The sequence below is a fragment of the Typopeltis vanoorti genome, chromosome 4 (genome assembly GCF_054136105.1).
Source record: "Typopeltis vanoorti isolate ZY-2024b chromosome 4, IOZ_Tvanoo_1.0, whole genome shotgun sequence".
NCBI classification, from domain to species: domain Eukaryota; kingdom Metazoa; phylum Arthropoda; class Arachnida; order Uropygi; family Thelyphonidae; genus Typopeltis; species Typopeltis vanoorti.
In genome coordinates this window covers 46,948,924-46,972,444 of record NC_143552.1, presented here as the reverse complement: position 1 = coordinate 46,972,444, position 23,521 = coordinate 46,948,924, and the positions used below count along the sequence as shown (strand labels likewise).

General features: G+C 35.2%; 1 protein-coding gene across 1 annotated transcript in view; it reads right to left on the bottom strand.

Annotated features, from left to right (window-relative positions):
* Window positions 1-23,521, bottom strand: part of SMC3 (structural maintenance of chromosomes 3) — a 450,203-nt gene that overhangs the window by 117,096 nt on the left and 309,586 nt on the right. The window contains exons 23-24 of the mRNA XM_090391130.1: window positions 15,696-15,804; window positions 7,716-7,876 (exon numbers count right to left, since the gene is read on the bottom strand). Coding sequence (XP_090247256.1) covers window positions 7,716-7,876; window positions 15,696-15,804 — 270 coding nt within the window. The remainder of the gene's footprint in view (window positions 1-7,715; window positions 7,877-15,695; window positions 15,805-23,521) is intronic.

Genomic DNA, 23,521 nt, shown 5'->3' with positions numbered 1-23,521 from the left:
AATGATTATTTTACTTATTATTATGATAAGAGACTGTTGTCTACTATGATGGTATCCTCAGGTGACTGAAATGGCAGTCAGTGTGTGTTAAAAAAAGTTCTGTAAAGTTATTTTTAAGCATTCATTTATCACAAGTTCTAAATTATTTTATTAATAATAAGTAAAATAATCATTTCAACATGTGTATTTTGTGTCCCTAAATTTGTAAATATGAATTTACTAAGGTTAGAATTAATGAACAACATACATGGAATAAAATACAGTACATTCTCAATCATACAGGAAAATAATCAGGTATTAATATAGTGAGTGTTATAATATGAACGATACCCGCACTTTGAAAGTATGTTTATATTGGAAGCCAGCCACAGTGTATCACAGTTATTCTTGCAGTCTGCAATTATGTTAACCATCAATGAATGATAAGAGACTGTTGTCTACTATGATAGTATCCTCAGGTGACTGACACGGCAGTCGTGTGTGTGTTAAAGAAAAGGTCTGTAAATTTATTTTTAAGCATTCATTTATCACAAGTTCTAAAGTTAAATAATATGTTACAGCAGATAGTAATATTCCCTTTAGAATAGCATAGGGCTTATGGGGCTTTTTTGGTTTGTTATAACACTGTTCATTCTAAGCAAAAGTTGTTTGCATCTTTCTTCTTGTCATTCCATATCTTCAGGTGGATTCAAATTCTAAAGCTGTACTATGGTTATTTTATTTTGTAATAAGTTCTTTTTTCTTCAAATCATGATCAAATTCTAGAATCCCCCCCCCCCTCATATATAACTTGTTTCATTATTTCATGACTGCTTAAAATATCATTTTCTGTTGAATTCTTTCATCTTTAAACCATTATTGCACTTTTCTTCTCAATATTTAATTTTCCATAAATCACCATTATTATTACTATTATGTGATATCTCCAAGGAATCTAAGGACTCATTCTTGGGGAACACCCCACAATACCAAACCAACCATCTACTTAATCCTTCACATGCACACCATCATCATCGTCAAATTCTTGACATATACCCTCAAGGGGTGTAGAAGATACGATAGTACTACATGAAAAATTTACATCATTAATAACTTCTTTTCTACAATTTTCCTCCAAATCAGTCTGTTACCTGTCAAGACTACAACATTATCATATCTTATATTTTTATCTTCTAAGGCACTTTTTACAGTATCAATCCACCTATATCTTGGTCTTCCTCTGGATCTCTTTCCTGCTAACTTGGCAGAGACCACGTGTTTTGGTAATCTTTCCTCGCCTATTCTGTTTAAGTGACCATACCACCATATTTTTCATCAATGCAATAGTGGAATACTCTAAGCAATTAACCATAACTGATGTGCCATTTATCTGATTTTCATGGTAATAGAAAACCAGTGTGTTTTCTATTACCATGAGATTAGCTCTGCAATGCATTCCTGGATGATGACAATGATGACATATTAAAAATGAGAATATCTTTCCTAATATTCTCATTTTTAATATGATATTGCCATTGATTTGCCATTGATGGCATCTGTTCATGCCCCTAATCTTTCTCAGGACTCTCATATCTGTGGTCTCTAGTCTTTAGTCAAGTGTTTTACTTTTAACCCAGCTCTCAGATCCATAAGTTAAAATTGGTTTGAACACTGTCTTGTATACAGCTAATTAAGTGTTCTGACTAATTTCTCTTTTATTCTATATAAATTTTTTCAGTTGACTTCCTACCATACCAGCTTTGTTGATTCTGTTGTATATTTCCATATTTAATTAATCATCTTCATTAAAAATCCTAAGTAAAAGTGCCTAAGTAGCTGGAATGTTTCACTTGTTCTATAGGTTCTCCATTCACAATGCAGTTGATATTTTCATTGTCTTTGTCTTGTTCACCTTCATATCATATCTATTACAACAGTTATTCAATTTAGTCAGGGAATCTTGCAGACTTGTAGCGAATTTATTAAGAAGTATAACATAATCTGCATAAAGGAAAGAGCTGACATTAACATCTCCAAATCTGATATCATGTTTAATACCACTTTCCTTCATAATGTGATCTATATAGATAATGAATAACAGAGAGGATAATGTACATCCTTGTCAGACACCAGATTTAACATTAAACCATCTTCCTGTACTTCCTTCAATTCTAACTGCTGACTTACAACTCAAATAAAGACGAAGTATTGCTTGATATAATGCCCCGCTGACACCATATAACTGTAGCGTATTGAACAGCTTCTCTCTTGACACCTTGTCATATGCCTTTTCCAGATCTACAAAACTTTGTTACAGATCTTTGTTATATTCTCATGATTTCTCAACTATTTGTTGTAAAATGAAAATCTGATCCTGACAGCCTCTATTTGGCCTGAATCCAGCTTGTTCTTCACCAAGCTTCTCTTCCACAATCCTTCTCAACCATTTCTCAAGTATAATTGCATATATCTTACCAAGAACACTCAGTAGAGAAATACCTCTGCAATTCTCACATTCAGTTTTATTTCTCTTTTTATATATGGATACTATAAGAGTTCTGCTCCAATCATCTGGAATTCGTCCCTCTGTCCAGGCCTTCTGAACTATGCAGTGCAGCCACTGTAACTCTTTTATACCTCCATACTTGAGCATTTCTGGTCAGATATCATCTACTCTGCTGCCTTTCCACATTTCAGGCTTTTGATGGCTTTTTCTACTTCCAGTATGGATATGTATTTCTGACTGCATTCCTGTTGAGTATTTTTTACCAGTGTGCTATCATCAATACTTGTTTCATTTAGCAACTCAACATCTGCACAATAAAACCATTTTTGTTCTGTTTATTTTCGTGTTCTCTGGCAGACTTGACTTTATGCAGGATGAAAACCAAAGTTTCTCGGTAGGGAACCCTGCTACCTCCATATAAAATTAGCTGTTAACCTTCAATCGAAAAAGCCCATAAAAGTGGATTCCTCACCATGACGAGAAACTCTGGTCTTTTCCAATTGAAGTGTCACAATCATATCATTCTTCCAACAGAGGTGGCAAATATTTTAATTAATTTAACATTTCAGATATTCCACACCCAGACATTTTTTTTTTTGTTTTATGGTGCTTCTGAATGATTTCCAAACAGAAGAAATTTTATTACAATGAAATTAAACTATGGAGCAAAAACCATTCCATTGGAATGACCTGGGTTTGATTCTAATAATGATGAAGAAATCAACATGTTGGCTTTTCATCCAGAAAAACATACCAACCGGCCAGAGGACACATGCCATTAACAAACAACAAGTATGATGATGTACTGGGTGGAACGTGTAGTGAAGCATTAATGTAAAACGTAGGATGGTGTATCATTGTGGTCTCCCAAATGAGTCCCCAGACTCAATGAAAGTGTCATATAACAATCATTATAATAAAATGAGCAATTGTATTTATGGATCTTATTTAATTATATTAGTATGACATGTTTAATTCTTCTTCTTCTTTCCAGCCATTTTCTGTCTGCTGCTGGACAAAGGCCTCCTCCTCCAGTTCCTTCCACTTTTCTCTGTTCTTGGCAAGGGTTGACCAACTTTTCCCAACAAAATTTGATAATTCATCACTCCACCTTCTTTTAGGACATCCGCATTGTTTCCCCTTCTTTTGGAATCCAGTTCGTCAGTATGGTGATCCATCGCTCATCTTCTTTTCTGGATAGATGTGCAGCCCATTTCAATTTTAGTTGCTTGCGGTAAAGAATGATGTCAATGATACGAGTCTGGCTTCTTATCTAGGTGTTTCACTTCTTACGCTTTAATGTGATGCTAGCATCAGCCTTTCCATTTTTCTTTGAGTTGTTGTTAGTTTATTTGTCAGAGACCAAGTTTCAAAACAATGTAATACTGGAATTTGAGTAATTCTAAAAATTAACAAAATACTGCAAATAAAATTGATAAAGATTTTAAAATGTTTAAATTATGCTTCAATGAAATCACAATTATATTTATTTAACAGTAAAAAAAAAAAAAAACCTGGCTAATTGTACTATAATTAATTTTTAAAAAAGCTTTTTACTTTTACTTAATTTTGTTAACATAAAACAGAAATTTAGTAGATATACAATTTCATTTTGAATAACAGATTAAAAATAATTAATTTTTTATGCATTACTAAGACTGACTATTTAAGTCGCAACAGCATTTTAGTAATGGATTTAGAATTTCTAAATGGGTAAAACAATTCTTGGCAATCTTGTTTAGTAAGCATTGTATGACTTTAATTAGTAATATCAGGATGTCAGCAAATCAAAACCTGGCTTCATAAAGGCAGGCAACAGCAGAAAACTCACTTTCTCACCTGATGTAACTTATGACTTCTCACCACTTGCAAAGGCTATTGGACACAAACTAAACCTCTCTTTCACGAAGATGGCACTTAAAGATAAAGCTGACCTCTTAGCATCAACTCATCTCTTCAGACTTCTGCATGGATGACAAAGGTAAATCACCTACTACCATATCAAAACCAGTGCATAATATGCAGCCTATAGTTTTTTTGGCAAAATGAAATCAGAAAAATACTAAATAACTTAGATACTAACACACCTTCTGGTTCAAATGGAATCTCTCCAACTGTACTTAACTGTGCCATAGAACTTATCCTGTTCTATATCATTTATTCCAATGCATGGAAGCAAGAATATATCCAACCAATTCAAAAAAACGGGAAGGGGGGAAATAAAAGTCTGCCATTTTCCAACTATAATTTAAATTAAATTTGTCAAGAACTTATATTCTTGCTTAATCCTGTATCCTAGTTAAGCAAACAAAGTTTGCATGTAAAGTATCTTCACAACTAGGCTACTTGTATATAGAGGATGATGATTTTACATCTGAAATCATCAGGATAAAGGATTAAGCAAGAATATAATTTCTTGGCAAGTTTAATTTAATTCCACTACATAAGGGGGGGGGGGGATCTACCAGTTAATCAATAACTACCAGTATGGATTCTGCCAATCCAGATTCATAGATGACCTCTTAGCCTACATCACTGGATATGTGCCATAGAAATGTTTGGAGATATATGTGCTGTCATTCTTCACATTTCCCAAAGCATTTGATTATGTCTGACATCAAGATATGCTCAGTAAATTGCCATTCCATTTGGTCTATCTGATACTGGATAACAAATTTTGTCTCTTGCTGTTCCCTGTGTGTGCCATCTATCATGACTAATGCAGGAAGAATGCCTCTCTATTCTGTCACCTACCCTCTTTCTCCTATACATAAATGACCACCACTAATCCTATAACACAGCTTAGTTGATGATACTACATTTATTCATCCTACTCATTTGAGAAACCATACAGCGCTCAGGCTTTAAGCTTACCAGTAACCAGTGCCTTAAGCAGTGATCTTCATACTATCCTTGAATAGAATGAGAATAACTCAGTCAACTCCAATGCTACCAAAATGCAGTCTTGCCCTTTTCTCTCACAAAAGGGATACCAGTTCACCTAAAACTGAAGATTTGGGATGATACGATCAAAGAAATAATCAAAAAGAAAAAAGAAGCCTATCACAAATGGTTAAGCAGTAAAAGATTAGAAGATGAAATAGAACATAAAAGAATAAGAGCCAGAGCTAAAAGAGAAGTCAGAAAATCTTAAGTAATACAAAAATCACCAGACAGAATTAGATCTCGCTCTTTGTACTGATATTTACCTCTAATCTCTCCTGACATGAACACATCATATCAGTAGCTGCCTCAGCTTGTATAAAACTAAGCATTCTTTTCCAATGAAGATGCTACTTTTCATCTATCTGCTAACTCTGTACAAATCATCCCTAAAAATTCTCAATGCTGGCCAGAGAACAGCAACTCAGTTGATAGATAACCTTGTACTCACCAACTCACTTCAATCACTAACTCACAGATGAATTGCTTCAGCTCTGTGTCTATTCTACAGATACTTCCATGATCACTGTCTCACCAAACTGGCAACTAATATTCTTCTGCTTTCTTCTGGGACTGTAGCCTGACATCCCTTTTAGATACAATAACAAACACACAAAACCTGCTTCCCCTCTTTCTTTCTACTTCTGTCTGGAGAAGCCTTCCTCATGAAGGTTTTTCCAACAATATAACCTCCAACTCTTCAACAAAAATGTCAATAGATTTCTTCCTTTTCAACTCTTTCTTTCATTTCACACATGGCAGTGAGGTGCTATAGGTCTTTCAACCTCTTGTGTATAGGACTGATATTAAAAACTTTCATACCTGTTTCAGATGCATCAGTTAAAACTAAGTTATCCCTTAGTATAACATTTAAGTTCTTATACAGTAATCCTTCCACCATACAATTACAGTAGGAGAGCAATTTGTGTCAGATAATCTAAGAGTTGGATCACTGAAGGTACAATTATGGTGTTGTAACAGAAGTTAGTTGACACACTAACACATTTAGGAGTCGTTAATTGAAGATGGGATAAGAGATCATCATCAGAGATAAGAGAATAAGAAGATTTCATATTCTTCTCTTTAAATAACCAGAAATCCAATTTATCCTTGTGATTGTTCTTTTGCTATTTGTGTATTTCTCCTGATTTCCTAAGTATTTTAAAACTCATCATTTTTTTCTATTAATTTTTAACTTGCACCTAAGTGGTTGCCTAATGATCAGAAATTATGGTTTTTCCTATTAAAATTTGCCTTTTAACAGAAATCAGATATAACTGCATGTAAACAGTGGCCACCATTGTTGGCTATTGTACTCTAGACATATTATTATTATTGCACAGGGAATCTCCATGGAGTCTGAAGGTTCATAATGTCTACACAATAATGCCTATCATACCTCTCCATGAGCATTCACTGACATACCACTCATGACAGACCCTAGCAACCCATTCCAATCATTCATCTCTCTTTCTCTCCAAGCAAAAAATCGAATCCTGAAATCTTACTCAATTAGTAACAACATTTCTATTATATCCTCTCTTTTCAGCCTATCAACCAACTTCTGCAGTTGACAAACTTTCAATTGCTATTCTCTTCTTCTTCTTAGAGTATTCCATAGATCAGTTATTTATGGATCATCTCTGCCACTTCCTAATTTCCATGAAAGCTAGGTGACCAGACCATGTGCAGAGTAATCCAGATATGGGCATATCAAAACTTGAGAAACAAGAATAATAAATCCCAAATCAAGACTGCATTATCATTCTTCCTAATCAGAGGCAACATGGCTACCAAATCCAGCCCTCTCAAACCCTGAATCCCCTTCATCACATGCCAACTACCTTTACACCTTGCATGCTATCCCATTCAATTTTGTTACTGGAGAGACTAGATTCTGCATTTTTGGTCATGCTATTTCAGGTAATTATCTTTTAGTAGATGATTAAATTCCATTTCCTTCCTGTCATTTCCTCATTTCAATCTAAGTTCTTATACATGAAGCCCCCCCCCCCCCCTCCACCCCAATAACGTAATGGTGAATGCTGTGAGAACTTACTGCAGAAAAGTAACGTGGAGAAATGGTGGGGTAAAGAGTAAATTTCATTCTCTAACCTACCACCACTTCAGGAAATGTATTAGAAAAGTTGAAGAAAAGATCAAAGCTCAAAACATTTGTTTCTATTCCAGCTGAATGTTTTTGCACAATTTTAGAATTAATTACAATTCTATAATACATAAATAAGTATAGTATTATTTCAATTATCACACAAAAATTTTTACAAACCTTTTTCAGAAGTAAAGACTGTTTACTTGTCATTTTTTCCAAATCTTTGGCATCTTCATTGATACGTTCTTGATAATCTCTTTCTTGGCTCTTCCAGTGTTCCAATTCCTTCTGAACATTTTTCTGTTCTGAATTTAACTTTTCTATTTTCTGATCCAATTCTGGAAGAAACCACACAATATAAGTATAGACACACTAGAAAAGAAGTAATGTGAAAAGAATTTTAAATCATAAGTCATTCATAAAAATCAAAAGTTTTTATGAATGATTTTATCAATTCTTTAATACTTTTCTGTTTTAATTCTCCAATAAACAAGATAATAATGTCATAACCATTACCTTACTTTTTGTGCAGCTGAAATGCCCGCCACGGCCAAATAACTTGGATATCTGATTATTGCTTATGATAGCATGGTGAATCCTATCTGCAATCCCTGCCACCTCTGTATGAGACAGGCCAACTCACTTTCAGCTGAAAGTCCTCATAAAGGTTATTCATGCCCGACACAGTCTAAATGCAAGTCTTGCCAGCAAAAGGGCATTGCCGATACTAAATGAATTACAGAAGCATTTGGTAGTGCCATAACATTACCTACCACCTTTAAGATAAAAAAAGTTTCATACTTATTTTTTATTATTTACAGCATCATGGGAGACCCAAATCAACCATCATATCATACACATAAATCCTATCATACCTCTCCTTGAATTCATTCACTGTCAGGGAACTCACAACCAATTCTGGCAATCCATTCCACTCACTTACCACTATTCCACAAAAGTGTACGTTAATCCTAATGCACAAGTAAACATTGAGATCATCATACATAATGATCTAAAGACTGATGTGTCTAACTACTGACCTATCAGTCCCTGGAGTACTGGTGAAGATTCTGGAAAAGTTGATAAGAGCTCACACACAGAAATACAGACAGTGAATCTATACCTTGCAAAGAACAGCATGGGTTTACTAAGGAAAGGTCATCTTTGAATAACACCAAATATTATCATTTTATTAAGTTAAGGGGATAATAAATCCCTCATTACTTTAAAGCCGGATAAGAAACTCAGGGATCGAAATCTAAGAGTTTCATGCCAAAGAACTATCGGTGAGTCCAAGCATAAGTCAACACCTGGGTGGTACAACACTAGGGCAACTCGGAGCAAAGGTGGAGCAAGCTCCATCACTATCCTTAATATTTTCTCATAATGTAAAACGCAGCTCCTAGGAGATGTATTACTTTTTACATTATGAGGAATGGTCACTACCTAGACCGGTTTCAATGAGGTCTCATCAACGAGTAGGTAGATCTGGAAAATACCAAGGTTTAAGTGAACCGAACTTAATATACCCCTACTATATATAATCTATATACTCTTAGATTTAGATCTCCGAGTTTCATATCCGGCTTTAAAATAATGAGGGATTTATCATCATCATCATCAAATTCCTGCCATGTACCTTCAAGGGGTGTACAGGATATGATAATACTACATGACAAAAATTACATCATTACTAACTTCCTATCTACAATTTTCCTCCAAATCAGTCTGTTGCATGTCAAGACTCCAACATTATCAGATCTTATATTTCTATCTTCCAAGGCACTTTGTACCGCATCAATCCACCTATATCTTGGTCTTCCTCTGGGTCGTTTTCCTGCCAGAGAACACTTGTTTTGCTAATCTTTCCTTGCCCATTCTATTTAAGTGACCATACCACCTGAGATTAGCTCTGCTAACGCATTCCTGGATGCTGACAATGTCAAGTTCTTTCCTAACATCCTCGTTTTTAATATGATATTGCCATTGATGCCATCTGTTCACATCTCTAATCTTTCTCAGGACTCTCATATCTGCGGTCTCTAGTTTTTGGTCAAGTGTTTTACTTCTGACCCAGTTCTCAGATCCATAAGTTAAAACTGGTTTGAACACTGTCTTGTATACAGCTAATTTAGTGTTCCGACTAATTTCTCTCTTATTCCATATGAATTTATTCAATTGACTTCCCACCATACCAGCTTTGCTGATTCTGTTGTCTATTTCTATATTTAATTTACCATCTTCAGTAAAAATCGTGCCTAAGTAGCTGAAATGTTTTACTTGTTCCACAGGTTCTCCATTCACAACACAGTTGACATTTTCAATGATTCTGCCTATTGTCTTTGTCTTTTTATTGCTGACCTTCATACCATATCTATTACAACAGCTATTCAATTTAGTCAGAGAATCTTGCAGACTTGTAGCGGATTTATTTAGAAGTATAACATCATCCGCATAAAGCAAAGAGCTGACATTAACATTTCCAATTTTGACATCATGCTTAATACCACCACTTTCCTTCATAATGTGATCCATATAGATAATGAATAACAGAGGGGATAATGTACATCCTTGTCTGACACCAGATTTAACATTAAACCATCTTCCTGTACTTCCTTCAATTCTAACTGCTGACTTACAACTCAAATAAAGACTAAGTATTGCTTGATATAATGCCCCGCTGACACCATATAACTGTAGCGTATTGAATAGCTTCTTTCTTGGCACCTTTTCATATGCTTTTCAAATTGACAAAACTTAAATACAGATCTTTGTTATATTCCCATGTTTTCTTGACTATTTGTCGTAAAGTGAAGATCTGATATTGACAGTCTCTATTTGGCCTGAATCTAGCTTGTTCTTCACCAAGCTTTTCTTCCACAATTCTTCTCAACCATTTCTCGAGTATACTTGCATAGATCTTGCCAGGAACACTCAATAGGGAATACCTCTGTAATTTTCACATTCAGTTTTATTTCCCTTTTTATATATTGGTACTATGAGAGCTCTACTCCAATCATCGGGAATTCGTCCCTCTGTCCAGGCTTTCTGAACTATGCAGTGCAGCCACTGTAAGACTCTTATACCACCATACTTCAGCATTTCTGGTCGAATATCATCTACTCCTGCTGCCTTTCCACATTTCAAGCCTTTGATGGCTTTTTCTACTTCAAGTATGGATATGTATTCCTGACTGCATGCCTGGTCAGTGTTTTTTACCTGTGCTGTCATCACTGCTTGTTTCATTTAGCAGTTTTTCAAAGTAATTACTCCATACTTCAAGGATATCTTTTTCTCCTGTTTTCATGTCACATTTATCATCTCTAACTCCTTTTATAGCACTCTTTCCTCCATTCTTAAGCTTCTTCCACAACGTCCAGAATATTTTGCCACCTTCTTGATATTTATTTTCTATATTCTTGCCAAAGTCCTCCCATGACTTTTGTTTAGCTAGTTTTACACAGTGTTTAGCATTCTTGCATTTGTCTCTGTATTCTCTAACAGCACAAGCTGACTTATTTGACAGAAACTTTTGATATGCTTTCTTCTTTTCCTTCACTGCCTCTTTAACTTCCTGTGTCCACCAGGGAGTTCTGATTTTTTTATCCTTGCAGACAACCTCACCACATGCCTCTCTGGCTGAATCAATCAATGTTTTCTTCACAGTTTCCCACTGAATCTCCAAGGTTTGATTCCTGTTCTTAAACTCTTTCATTTTTACTTCAATAATCTTTGTGTATTTTAGTCTACAGTTCACATCTGAGAGCTGCTCAACTTTTATTCGCTTTAAAACTTGGATTATACCCTTAACTTAATTTATGCCACCGGAAAAATAGCCTCTTGGCTCTTTATCGTAGTAATAATAATATATGGGTACACCGGTCTGGCAATTCGTTAGTAGGAATATATGTAAGTTCGGTTCACTTAAACCTTGGTATTATCCAGGTCTACCTACTCACTGATGAGAACTCAATAAAGGTCGAAACCGGTCTGGGTAGTGACCTCTCCTCATAATGTAAAACAGTAATACATCTCCTAGGAGTTGCGTTTTACATTATGAGAAAATATTAAGGATAGTGATGGAACTTGCTCTACCTTTGCTCCGAGTTGAGCTAGTGTTGTACCACCCAGGTGTTGACTTATGCTTGGACTTGCCATTAGTTCTTTGGCATGAAACTCTTAGATTTCGATCTCCGGATACTTTTAAAGTATCTGGCTTTAAAATAATGAGGGATTTATTATCCTCTTAACTTAATTTACGCTGCCGGAAAAATAGCCTCTTGGCTCTTTATCATTATCATTTCATGATAATGTTGTAGTTAAGTTAGACAAAGGAAATGGATATACCATGATACGTTTCGATTTTTCTAAGACTTTTTGACAAGATATAGCATGGAAGACTGTTAAAGAAGCTGAAGGAAATGGGATTGGATTATAAACTCATTAGCTTGCATAAGAGGATGGCTGACAGATATCAAAAAGTGGTGTATGGCAGAGGGGGTGAGTCGGCAAGATTTATGGTGACCATTGGTTTATCGCAGAAATCAATCCTTGGTTCACTGTTATTCAATATTTACATTAATGAGATTGAGAAGAATTTGACAGGTGAATTAAAGCTGTTTGCTAATGATGCAAAGATAGATAGATAGGGTAATCTGTAATGCGACAGACATGCAGCACTTAATTTCAATAGACTGGAATTGTGGGCACGTGAAAATGGTTATCTCATCTCATCTTCTTTTTCCCTCTTTTACCTTGTGGTGCTGAGGGTTAGTTCATCATCGGACCTCAAACTGTTCACAGGATAAGGTGGTCAAGCCCTATGCCATGATGTATCCTATGTCTGTAATGTTGAGTTCTCAAGGCCGGTTTGCCTGCTTTGCGGGATGAAAAATCCCAGGATAAACTGGGGAAAAAACCCTACTGTCCATGCCCAAGACCGGCTAATTTGGCTATAGCTGAGGAAGATCCTTCAGCTCCTCACATCACCGACAGGAATCGAACCTCGGACACTCCTTCCCCAGGCATATGGTTGCAAAGCGCACAGCCACTAGGCTAGCTGCATGGACTTGAAAATGGTTATCAGTTCAATATTAGTAAATGTAAAGTTTATTGCACATTGGAGTAATGAGATATCCAATGGCATATTATACTGGCAGGATTATGTTAGACGAAACTGATCAGGCTAGGGATCATGGAGTTTTAGTAGACAGGAAGTTGAAGTTCAAGACACTGACATGTAAGGATAAGGAAATCATTTTGCTTCTTTACAAGCTTTGATACGACCTCTTTTAGGCTACTGTGTACAGATATGGCCTCCTGGTTTCCAAGGTGATGCAGATACAGTAAAAAGAGAGAGCGCACAAAAGAGTGTTAAATATGATATCGTGACTTTGGAATGTAGTAGATTACGAGGAGAGATTCAGAATGTGTAGAGAGCAGAAATTAGCAAACAGGAGAAATGAGAGGTGATGCGATAGAGACCTATAAACTTCTGAAAGGGTCATATAGTATACAAGCAGAGGGAATTTTAAATTTTATGGAGTGTGGTGAGAAAATGAGAGGGCATCTGTGAAAGTTGAGAATGAATGCAGTGAAGATCATTGACCAAGAAAGATTTTTTGTTTGGAATGGGTTACCTTTGGAGGTGGTGAGTGCAGGTATGGAAAATGAACTCATGCATAGGTATAACAACTTTTGTGTTGATATGGGCCTCACTACGTAAGTTCTTCATTAGTTCTTCAGTTGATTTTATTTGTGCTAGCTTCTGTTTTCAGTAATAAAAAAAATAAAAAAAAGACAATAAACATAGTAATAAAAATAAAAAATTACCATTTAAAATACTGGATGATTTATGGAGAGGTTGCATAATTTACATAAATCATTATGATCATTAGTCGTAATAGTACAGTCCTAAGTGAGCCTTGACCTCTTTTGCCAAATTGTTTTATCCAAAGTTACTTTCTTCTGATGCATGTTTTAACATATCATTAAGTCATCACTCCACCTCAGCTTTGGTCCTATAAATTAAAGATACCAAGAAATTATATACTTGGTTTAATCCTTTATCTAAGTGTAAGCAAACAAAGTTTGTGCCTGATATTTTCAGGACTGGGGCAACTCGTGGCAAAGGTGGTATAACTTCACATCACTTGCCTTAGTATCCCATAATGCAAAGCACATCTCCTTGCAGACATGTATAATGCTATGCATTATGGGAAGGGTCACTACCCAGACCGGTTTCGATCTTTATTGAAGTCTCATCAGTGGGAGCCAGACCCAGAGGTGATACTAAGGTTGAAGTAATGCAGAAGTCATATTTTCATATACTAAGGCAAGTGATGTGAAGTCATACCACCTTTACCACGAGTTGTCCCAGTCCTGAAAATACTTCAGGTGCAAACTTTGTTTGCTGACACTTGGTTAAAGGATTAAACCAAGCATATAATTTCTTTATATCTTTAATTTATAATATAACCAAGTGGAAAAACTTTCAGCAACCAGCTTTGGTCCTCCTAACTATCTAAACTCACAGTGTTTGGCCTCTAATAATTTCCTTGGTGTATCATCTGTCACTCTAAAAATGTGACAAGAACAAAGTAATCTCGATATTTTAGTCACCATAAGTATAGCTGTTCTTCCATTTTATGTCATTCATAAAATGGAAGATCAGCTATACTTATAGCGAAGAGAAGAATCTTAAAAATTTTTTGTTCAAAAACACCTATTGTTCATCAGTTTTATATGCATTCCAAATTTATAACTCATGTAACATAACCGATCTAATTAATGTACTTATGTAGTGGATTTATATTGTTGAAATCTAAAGTATATCCCAAACCTTTTTCCACACAGACACATCTGATTAAACAGTATCTTGGAGAATATTTTATATGCCATAAATTTATATGCTATATAAATGTATACAAACTTATTATATATTTATTATAACTTATTATAAATATTAACTTGTTATAACAAACTTATAAATATATTTAAATGTATAATTACAATAAAAAACATTCACATATAAAACGGGAGGAAGCAAGCAAAATAGGAAACATATAAAAAGAGTATGAATCTTTCTGACCTGAAGGATAGAAACAGAGAACAAAATGAAAAAAAGGAAGAAATGCAAAATAAAAATAACAGCCAAACCTTTTGATATTTTAGAATTATGTGGAATTTATCAAATATAACTATCAAGAAATTCTTATTGCACAAAACTATCTATTCCTGAATATGTCTTTCCACATTATAAATTATTATTATAGAGTTTGTAATACCTCTGTAACTATAATTTTCAATATACTAATGTACATTTAAAAAGATTATACACTGAAATATGCCTACTTCTAAGTGATTACAATATTTCTGCTCATTATTAAAGAAACAATTTGTATTTATCTTATTTATGTTTTCTTTCCCAAAAATGCTAATATTATTAATGTGGTTGGACAAAATTTTTTTCTTCTCTTTCAATGAACATACACAGAAATTTTTCAAATCTATACAAATTATCAAAAATTAATCCAAATGATTTTACTGATAGTATTCAAAAGAAAATCAATACTTGACTTTTAATTTTCATTAAGATATTAATGACAAAAATGGAGAAAATGCTGAATATGTGCAGAAGACCTGAATGCTATGACAGAATAATAATATGAATTTCTTAGGAATTAATATAAATTTTATACAAAGACTCCTTGAGGGAATAGTTGTAGATTTACTTCTTTTTCAGACTACGTCAAAAAAAGAGGGCACTGAAGAGCTGATCACATACTTGATTCTTATAAATATTGCAATGTTATCATTAACACCTGTACTATTAAATTATGAAATTTACCTCAGGTTAACATTTATGTATATTCCTCTACACATACATACAGTGATCTTTCAATTATCCAACCATTAATTAAGAGACTCTTGAATGGGTTAGTATTATGTCAATTATCTTCTGATGCCAACTATATCTTCAATTATCTAATCAGAAAAATGACATCATTCTGTAAGATAACCGAGGGACTATCCATGCACGCGAGCACGTGCACACACACACACACACACACACACTGATATAATTGCATAGCATTGTAATTTTATTTTAACTTCTTTGGCGGGGAAATTTAATTTGAAATTTCTTTACAAATTCACCTTTGATATTTTGATTTACATCATCAATGCGATTATTTATAGCTGATAATTCAGCATTGCTGTTGTCCAGCTTTCTTCTTCTATCTTCCACAGAGATTTCTTGCAAAGCCTATAAAAGAAAAACAAATATATCATTAATATGCATAAAATATCTTAACTATACAAAAACCTAATTTTGTATATACTTCTTGAAAAAAAAAAAAAAATTCAAGTCCTGCTAAATACAAAATTAGCTGCATTAATCCAACAAGAATACCTACTTAGTGCTCAATATATGGCATATACCATATCTGAGCAATACATCAGAACTCTGAAACTACTACATGGATACCATCTAGTTATTAAAGTAACACAAAGATGATTCTAGGTCTGCATTGCAATATGTGTGTACACACACATTTTTCTAAGCATGATGCCACATTCCAATTTATTTAACATCAAAAATATGAAGTGGAACATGAGAATATGAATAAGAGAATGTCCACAGAAGAAAAACCTTAGCAAATGCAGATCACAGTAAAGGATCAGATGCATTAGAAATAGCTGAGTTACTCATCCCTTTGAAGATATACAAGGTTACTTGTTACAATTATCCAAGTTTATTCACCCTGAGTAGCCAACCTAGTTGGCTGAGTAGTTAACATATCTGCTCTCCAACCAACAGGTTGAAGGTTCAAATTCTGCCATGGGCATGGATGTTTGTCGTTAGGTGAAGATTTAAACAGAAGATTGATGTCATTATCTAATCAAAGAAATATAAAAAAATATATATACATAAATGAAGGAAAACTCATGTAAAAAATTATTTTAACATAGATTTTTTGCCTAAGTGTCATCAGCATTGTCAGTATAGGATCACAAAATGGCAATTTAACAGACAATTCTTAAAAAGCAGCAAAAAGATACACACAACATACAAAATAAAGTTAGGAAAGATAAACAAAAATAAAAAGTACTATCTCCCAAAGTTAGGAAATTATTGATCTTATTTAGTTATCTTACATAAGCTACTTAGGCAGCGCTTTTTACAACTGTCAAATGAGTTTTTCTCCGTTTTGATATTTCTTTTGATTATGCCAACTCATGGTATTCCATTATTGAAGTTGATGTCATTTCAATAAATTGATGTAAGAACAGCATTCTGCTCATTGGAGGCTTGAGATAGATTGAAAAAGTTTTATGTTTGGTCTCTAGAATAAGGTTTTCAGATTTTATAAAAAATAAAAATAAATAAATAAATAAAACATTTGGTCTACCTACAGTACTATGGAATTTTATGTGGCTCCCACCTGCAAAAGGTTAAACTTTTGCAGGTGGGAGCCACATAAAATTCCATTATAGAATGGTGGAGATAGGAGTGATGCTATGAAATACAGGCTGATCAGCATCTCTCTGGTATTTTATCAAACTACAGAGACTTAGATTTAAATTTTAGAGGCCATAGTGCTGATTGGCCTGATTGGATTCTATTCAAAATCAAGTGGCTGATTTTGAATAGAACACTAACTTTAAAGAAAATTAGTGTTCTAGAAACGTCTGGACTATTGTGCATAGATGTGAATGTCTGGGTTCTGACAAGATACATGAAAAAATACATGGGTAAGAAAGATGATAACTGGCCAAAGGCATTGAGCATATGAGAACAGATTGAAGGAATATAGGCTTCAAAATATGAAGAATAGACAGAGGAGAGATGAATTAGGTAGGGCATCTTGCAATATACATGGAAGTGAGATTTTGAAGCTCATGGCTTGTTGAAATAGAACTCTGGGTTGTCCATGGAAGCTAATTTAAGTGTGGTTAGGTAGTACAAGAGGTCCAGGTTCTTTTCATGGCATGTAGCAAGCATGTGTTGAAAATAAGCTACCATTAGGTGTTGTGTTGCTTATTCATGTATTCATGAAAAGATATGACAGGTATTTAGGTATGAATGAATTAAAATTGGCCTCTATTGATGACTCCTAAGAATTCATTGGAGCCTACATAATAATAAGATTTTTAAAACATCTTTCTTTGTTTTGAGGTAGAAACAAAAGTATTATTATGTGTTTTATATGTTTTATAGATGTTATATCCAGATGTCAGCATGGTAAAGAGTGTAGTATCATTAGCATAGGATAGGCTTTGTCATGATTGAGAGCTGGTCGTTTATGTATATGAGAAATAGGGCAGGTAACACCACAAAGCCATGATGCACTCCTTCAGTGGTAACAAAACTTGAATGTGTGTGTGTGTGTGTGTGTGTGTGTGTGTGTGTGTGTGTGTGTGTGTGTGTGTGTGTGTGTGTGTGTGTGTGTGTGTGTGTGTATACGTGGCTATAATTCTTAAAATAAATGCATTAAATGACACATCAACAAAAATCAAAATCTACAGCAGATCATAATTCTTTTCACCTTCCCATCTGCATGGTTTAGAGCATGTAACAGATTCTTAACATATCAAATAACTAACTTTTACATGGAAGACTTTGAGCAACGAACTCTAGATTTGGCCTGCCTAAAGCTCAAAGTCTGGCTCAGATATGTCGATGATATTTTTGCCATTTGGCCCCACAGTCGCAAAACATTAAATACATTCCTTAGCCATCTGAACAAACAACATGAACATATTCAATTCACCACTGAAATCAAAAACAACAACTCTCTTCCTTTTCCAGACACACTCGCCACATGTCTTCCCTCAGGCTGTCTCTCCTTCTCGGTCTACTGCAAACCTACACACACACACAGGCTAGTACATACACAAAAATTCATATCACCACCCAACACAAAAACTAGGAATCATAAGCACCCTCAAACACATAGCACTAACTATTTGCTCGAACAAGCTCCAAACCAGGAATTCAACATCATTAATGATACATTTGTAAAAAATGGCTAGAATAAAAAAACAGTTCACAAGATCCTCCATAAAAATATCACTAAAAACAAAAAAAATTATAAGAATGACATAGCCATATCATATGTTAGAGGCATTTCAGAAAAAATAGACAGAACACTACATAAATAGAACATCAAGACTACCTTCAAACCCCCGACAAAATTAAGAAATTTACTCAGTTCTTCCAAAGATCCTCTTCCACACCTGGCCCACCCAGGGGTTTACAAAATCCAATGTACATGTAACCTACCCTACATAGGGCGGGACACAGGACGCACCATCCCAATCAGAAAAGACAAACACAAACGACACATTAAATACCTCCATATGGGAAAACAGATCTATCAGACCACCACGCACTCCAATTATACCACAGAATTGACAGGAAAAAGCACCAAGTTCCTACACCACACCAAAACCTTGTTTGAGAGAAAATTTAAAGAAGCATGAAATGCTAAAACACAATCCAAACCTGAACAAAAATGACAAACTAATCATTCCAAGAATGTGGAGGACCCATCTGAAACCCTTATAGCAACTGGAACAAGCCCAGAAGGAAATCTCAATAAGAGAGGACTTTAGAAATGTTTAATGTAGTTCTGTTTTTAATTTATTTTTATATATTAATTTTTATTATTATTATTTTTAATATTAGTAATTTTTTTTTCCACTAGAGGTCAGGCTAGATAAAAGATTAAGAAGCAGCTTAGATTCCTTTTACCTTTGTAAAGTGCAGTAGCATGTAGCTTGCTTCTTATACATATGTATTTTTCTGATGATGACCTCAATACAGAGGTCAAAACGTCAAATGTTACTTTCCTAATATTAAGTAAAGTAATTATTTTAACACATGTGTTGTGTCTCCCTAAATTTTTAACCATGAATGCTGACTATCGTGTAACCTTAAAAGAAAGAATCATGCTGATACAATTTGGCTTACAGAGATAACAAAACTCTTTTAATTAAAAATTATAAGCAAATGGTTCAGGCAATACAGATCATGTAAAGAATATAGCAAATTTTTTAACATCAGTAATGAAGATAATCTTGAATAGAGAACAATTCTGAATCAAGAAATATGGACAAATTCCAAAATGTGGAATTGGCCAAGATGAGACTGATTTGTGATTATGCTAGTAACAGTTCACGTACTCAAGCTGAAAAGTTATTTTTTTTTAAATACTTTAGAAAGATCAACTCACTTAAACAACAATAGAACTTAACAATAAGTAATGAAATTATTCTAGACAATTACAAAATGGTTAATTTCTTAATAACATTCTTATTCTTATATAGTGACATTATTCTTGCAAGAAATTGTATTCACGGTAATCCTTTACCCAAGTGTAAGCAAACATGTTTTGCATGTGTTTGCTTACATTTGGGTAAAGAATTAACATTCATGAAGTATCTTCACAACTAGGCTACAACTACATCGAGGATGTTGAGTTATCAATTGCCTTAGTATCCCATAATGCAAAGCACACTTCCTTTGAGATGTGTACTGCTATGCATGAAGGGAAGCGTCACTACCCAGATGGTATTTATTGAGGTGACAAAGGGGAGGGGGTTCATTATAGATTTAGAATAGTTAGTATAGGGGTGTGATAATATTAGGAGACAGAAAAGACAGCTGGATAGTATGAGAGAGAAAAGGCCTCAATTGATCACAAGACCACAGTGAACTAAGAGAATGGAACCATTAAAAAAATCTCATAACACAAACAGACAAAATTTTATCTTCCTCTGAAGAATATTGCATAATGTGGATGGTCTACATTACAAAAATAGTTAGATCATCCATCCATCTGTTCACTGGATATCAACAGATGCCATATGGTCATTCAGATGTTCAGTGATGTGCCACACCAGTTCATGTTGTCCACACATATTCTCCTGTTATATGCTTTTCTGGAGGCTTCAACTCTCTGAAGATCAGTCACTCCAGACACACCATTCATCCATCTCATTGACGGTCTACTCCTTTCTCTTTTTTTCAGCAACTTTACCTTCTATTACTGTTTTGAAAAGTCCTCCTGCCATCCTTTCAACGTGTCTAAAGTATTTCAATTTTCTTCTGCCAATATCCTTAAGGAGCTGTCAAGTTCTACTGATCCTTTCTAGCACCCATTCATTTGTCTGTCTTTCAGTATATGATATCCTCCCCAGCCTCATACATCTGAAAAGCAGATATCCTTTTACTATCAGACTTCTTCAGGTTTCATATCTCACATCTATAGGTTGCTGTTGGAAAAACAGCTGCATCCAAAATCTTCAATTTTGTTCTTATGGAGATATCCATCCTTTCAGATTTTAGACAAGTCTATGACTGTTGTTTTAGCCATTCCTACTCTTCTTCTTCTGATGTCTTCTGAACAGCAATTCTTCACATTAACACTTGAGTCCACCAGGTATTCGAACTTGCTGACTTCCTCAATTCTTTCTCCATTAAGATACGCTTGTTTCTCAGGAGCTTCCCTGTCTGTATTTCCTTTGAGAACCAAATCTTTGTCTTGCTAGGATTGAGAGGAAGTCTCAAAGAGATCAGTAAGAACAGAGGATCTCATTAACTTTGTCAAGAATTTGTCTTAGTTCTTCCTTATCATTACAAAGGAGTACTGTATCATCAGCATATCTCAGATTACCGATCAATCTACCACCTATCCTAATTCCTGTCTTGAACTCATCCAATGCTACAAGCATGATGTCCTCAGCATAGATAATAGGCAACCTTGCCTTACCCCCTTTCTAACTTGAAGCCAATCATTTTATTATTATTATTACCCCCAAGACCTCACGGAGTCAAAAACTCATCTGGGAGGTCCCTTTATCACACACACACACACACACACACAGCTCATCATACCATGTCTTAAACACACTCAAACTCCTTGCAGATACCACACTCTCAGGCAAGGCATTCCAATCATTTACAACTCTGCACGAAAAAAACCTGCCTGAGGCAGGTTTTTTTCGTGCAGAGTTGTAAATGATTGTTGTAAAAAAAACAGGAGGAAGAGGAGAGAAAAAATCTCCCCTCTTCCTCCTGTCCACAACAGTCTGCAAATTACATCTTCTCAATCTTTCCTCATACTCAACATTCCAGAGGTCAGAAACTACCTTAGTCAGTCGCCTTTGGACCCTTTCCAACATCTCTTCATCCTTCTGAAAACCAGGTGACCAAATCTGGGCACAATAGTCCATGTGTGGCCTAATCAAAGCCTTATACAACGGAACAAGAATCTCCCTAGTTCTACATGTCAGTGTCCTCTGCATCATTCCCACAAAAGCCTTTGTGTTGACTTCACAATTTTGGCTATGTGTCCCCTAAATTTTAGATCCTTAATCACTATCACTCAGAGGATCTCTTATTTCCTCCACCTCCAACAATATATCCTCACCAAGCATAAATTCTGCATCCCATCTTTGTTTTCCAAATTTTAAAACTTTACATTTTGCAACATTGAACTCACATCCCCATTTCCGTGCCCAATCACTAAATTTATTCAAGTCTTCTTGTAAGGTCACTACATCTTCACTACTCTTCATGGCTCATCCCAACTTTGCATCATCTGCAAACAACTGAATATCTCCATCCAAATCTTCGCCAATATCATTAATATACAAGTTAAACAGTAATGGCCCTAAAACAGACACCCCTGAGGCACTCCACTAGTGACTTTCCCATTCCTTGATATTGCTCCCCCCATACACAACTTGTTGATACCAATCAGATAGCCAGTCTCCAATCCAATGCACTAATTTAATATCCAACCCCATCTGTTCTAGTTTGACTGTCAACTTATGAGGTACTCTATCAAAAGCTTTTGCAAAATCCAAGTATATTACTGTGTATCCCTCCCCTCTGTCCAAGGAAGCAATCACATTATTATAATAAGTAAGTAGATTACTTATTCTACTTACTCACAAGCTTCTCCAACAACTTAACTACAACATTTGACACACAGATAGGCCTATAGTTTGAGTTCAATCACCTCCTTTATGAAGTGGCAGCACAATCTTGCCCTTCTTCCACTCCTTAGGAACTTGACCGAGTGCAAGACTCGTATTAAAAAAATATGTCAAGGCAGGTGTCAACTCCCTGGCACATTCCTTCAGTATACGTGGTGATATATTATCAAGTCCTACAGCCTTATTAACATCTAGTTTACTCAACTCCCCATACACCTCTTGCTCACTTACAGTCTCTTCCCCATCATCAACTGCTCTCAATCTCTCCATGAAGTCACATTCACAAGATTGAAAGACCTTTATGAATTGCTCATAAGTATCTCCACCACACTTTCCTCAACAGCTGTCTTTATACCATTTTCTCCAATCAATGTCATATTTCCATAATCATACTTTCTTTTGCTGGCTACATATCGAAAGAACTCCTCAGGATTCTTTTTGGCTTCATTAGCTAACTGCTGTTCATACCTCTCTTTAGTCACATTCTTGCCTGGTCTTTGCAGACCTCATGGAATTGGTTATTTCCACTTCTTTTATGCTGCCTCCACAATGCCCTTTTTCTCTGTATAGCATGCTTAATCTCTTTATTCATCCATCTCACACCTACCTTATTTAACCTTCTCACCCTTGAAATACATTTAGACATTGCATCTACTAGACAGTTTCTGAAAATCCCTCAAGCTGCATTGATCTCTTTTCCAGCTAACTCCTCATTCCATGCTACACCTGCAAGCAGTCTCCTGAGCTCTTCATAATCACCCTCCTCCCCCTTGTAGTTCCACATATACCCTTTTCTCACAGAGGTCCTCACACTGCTGCCAACCACCCAGGTAATCACCTCATGGTCACTCTCACCAATTGGTGGATGATTTGACACCTCATTTATGATTATATCCTCTGATGAGATGCCAAATCCAAGACCCCTCAATGCTCGTGTTCCCTCTGTTACATACTGTCTGAGGTAGTTATCCCTC